This window comes from Tupaia chinensis, unplaced genomic scaffold, assembly GCF_000334495.1.
Source record: "Tupaia chinensis unplaced genomic scaffold, TupChi_1.0 Scaffold148607_1, whole genome shotgun sequence".
Taxonomy (NCBI): Eukaryota; Metazoa; Chordata; class Mammalia; order Scandentia; family Tupaiidae; genus Tupaia; species Tupaia belangeri.
Genome location: NW_006208456.1, coordinates 2,452,035 through 2,454,563, shown reverse-complemented (window position 1 = coordinate 2,454,563; position 2,529 = coordinate 2,452,035). Strand labels below are relative to the sequence as shown.

The 2,529-nt window shown below is 62.4% G+C and overlaps 1 protein-coding gene across 2 annotated transcripts in view; it reads right to left on the bottom strand.

The window, feature by feature from the left end:
* Positions 1-26: 26 nt before the first annotated feature.
* The window catches only part of VSX2 (visual system homeobox 2), a 28,046-nt gene continuing 25,543 nt past the window's right edge, over positions 27-2,529 (bottom strand). Inside the window, exons 4-5 of one of the 2 annotated variants that reach the window (XM_014585013.2) lie at positions 1,207-1,387; positions 27-478 (exon numbers count right to left, since the gene is read on the bottom strand). In XM_014585013.2, coding sequence (XP_014440499.1) covers positions 96-478; positions 1,207-1,387 — 564 coding nt within the window. In that variant the 3' untranslated portion in view covers positions 27-95. The remainder of the gene's footprint in view (positions 479-1,206; positions 1,388-2,529) is intronic. The other variant, XM_006170540.3, reaches the window with a different exon arrangement.

Sequence of the window (2,529 nt, the reverse complement as noted above, 5' to 3'; positions counted from 1 at the left end):
GGCCAGGGTGGGGCCCTGTCTTGGAGAACACCTCCCGGCCCGACAGACCCTAGCAGAGCAGAGTCCGGGGTTCCGGGGTCTGAGCGCGCCTTGACCTAAGCCATGTCCTCGAGCTGTGGTGGACTGAGCTTCTCCGCCGGCCGGTCTTCATCCACAGCGTCCTCCTGCTCTGGCTGCTCGGCGCCGCGGGCCAGGCCGTCGGACCCAGACACAGTCCCCAGCACCTTGGTGCTGTGCTCCTGAGCTTTGGCTCGGAGCGCCGCGATGCTGTTCTCCCTCAGTTCCTCCTGGGAGATGGCCGCCTGGGGATCGGGGCCCCGCTCCTCCTGCTCCATCTTGTCGAGCTTGGGCAGGGCCTGGCGTTCCACCTCGGGCTTCCTCCCCGACTCGGCTGCCGCCTCCAGCGACTTTTTGTGCATCCCTAAAAAGAATTGTTGGTATTCGGGTTTAGAAAAGCGCCTGGGAAAGCCATCTTGAACTGAAAACAGCAAAGATAGAGAGAGGCCAGAATTAAGGACGAGCAGAAAGCCTTACTTCACACACCGCCGTCACGCGAGTCCCGGGGTCAGGACGGGGAGGGTGGGCGGAGGGCAAGGAGGTTGCAGACCCGCAGCCGCAGCCGGGAGCAGGCCTGCCAGGACTTCTCCACGCCAAACCCCTGGGCCCCTGACCCCCAGCAGCCTGTTCTGTCCCTTCCGGGCACAGCACGTGCTCCCCTATCCCTCCCCGTGGGAGTCCAGATCTTAGAACCCCAAGATAAGCTGGTGTTATCAGATGTTAGGTCCAGATGGCAGGTGGAGAGATGTGGGGCAGAAGTCCTTCGGGCAAAGCCAGAATGGTGGCTAAAGGGGTTGGGGTCCCTTCCATTCCCCTTCACCATGAGCCCACCTCTGGCCAAGAGGAGGGAGAGTACCAGCCATAGGGCAACAGCCACACTGTCCTCACAGGACAAGAGAATCCCCAGTCAGGGACTCTCCGGGAGAGGGGCCCCCGCCCTGTGGACAGGTGCAAGGAGTAGGCCCCAGACCCAGGGCCCACCTGGCCTGAACCCCCAGTACACTGGAAGGTCTGCTTTGAGGGCCTCTCTCCTAGGCTACCCAGGCCCGGGGCCCCCTGTCCAGGGCTCTGTTCCCTCTGTCCCTCCCTCCAGCGAGCCCGCTTCCCTCACCACAGGGGCAGGGCCCCAAGGAGGGTGCGGGCTCTTACCCAGCAGCCACGGGGCACAGGAATCCATGATGCCGTCCTTGGCCGACTTGAGGATGGACTCGGGCAGGGGGATGGAGTGCCGCACCATGGCCCCGTAGAGCCCGTACTCCGCCATCACGCTGCTGCGGCCCCAGCACTTCTCTCGCTTCCTCCACTTGGCTCTGCGGTTCTGGAACCAGACCTGCCCATGCAGAAGAGCGCGTCAGGGACAGGCTGCCAGGGACCTGGCCTGAGGCTCTTAGTCCGGTCTGGAGTATTTCCCCAGGCAGGACAGCCTTACCTACGCTCACCAACCCTGTGGTACCCTGGGGGTCCCTCCAGGTTGGGGGGGGTGTTCAGGAGCAAAGCAAAACAGCTGCCAAGTGAAATGAGTCCTGTTTCTATCAGAGCAGTTCTGGGGAGAGGGCCTGGGCAGTGGCAGGACCTGAGTGGCCCTGGTTTGCAGCTGAGCAGCTGGAGCCTGGGAGCTGGTGCGCGTGTTCATGCCTCCTCACTGAACAGGCCGGTTTTCTAACTTCCAGAAGGGCAGGACCAACATTCCTCTAGGCCAGGGTTCCTCCACCAGCAGCCCAGGCCAGAGCCGTCTGGGAAGGCACTGCTGATCGTGGGCTGGGGGAGCGAGGGTCGTGGTTGGTCCCGGGGGAAACTCATCCAGGTATCAAGAAGCCCGGGCACTCCTGCTGGCCCTGGCCATGGCCCTGTCCCGGCTGAGCCCAGCCAGGCCACCTTTGCTAGGAATGAGGAGTGAAAGGAGTGGAGAGAGAAGCCTCCGGGTGGGGTGCCTGGGAATCTTTCGCTGCCGATGTCGGGTCTGAATGGGTACCAGTGGGTGCTTGGAAGAGACCCCAGAATCCCAGCCACTTTGGGGAGGGAGAATTTCTTGGCCTTCCAAAGCAGCTTTTCAGAGACTTCTAGCGGCTGAGCCAGGAGCTCCCTTGCAATGCCCCTTAAGGGGTGGGAGGCTCTCAGGGTCCCTCAAAGCCCTGGGTGTCCTGACGCTTGCCGATGGGGGATGCGGTGAGAAGCCCGAGGCACCCCAGGGAAGCGGGGTTGCAGGTGAGCGGAGAAAAGAGGCGGGCTGGGGACGATCTGTCCATCTCCTCCGCGATTTCCATTAGGTCGCCTCTGACGGTCCCCCGCCCTTCCCTGCGGGCCCCTCCCCCGCCCTGGCGGCCGAGGCATCAGCTTTTGATGAAAAATTGCTCCGGCTCTATTCAGGAGGCGGCAAAAGAAGAGTCACCCCCAGGGGCAGCCCTAGGCTGATTGAAAAATAAGTTAATTTCAGTTTGAATCGATGGGCCTCAGGCACTGAAATATCACGGC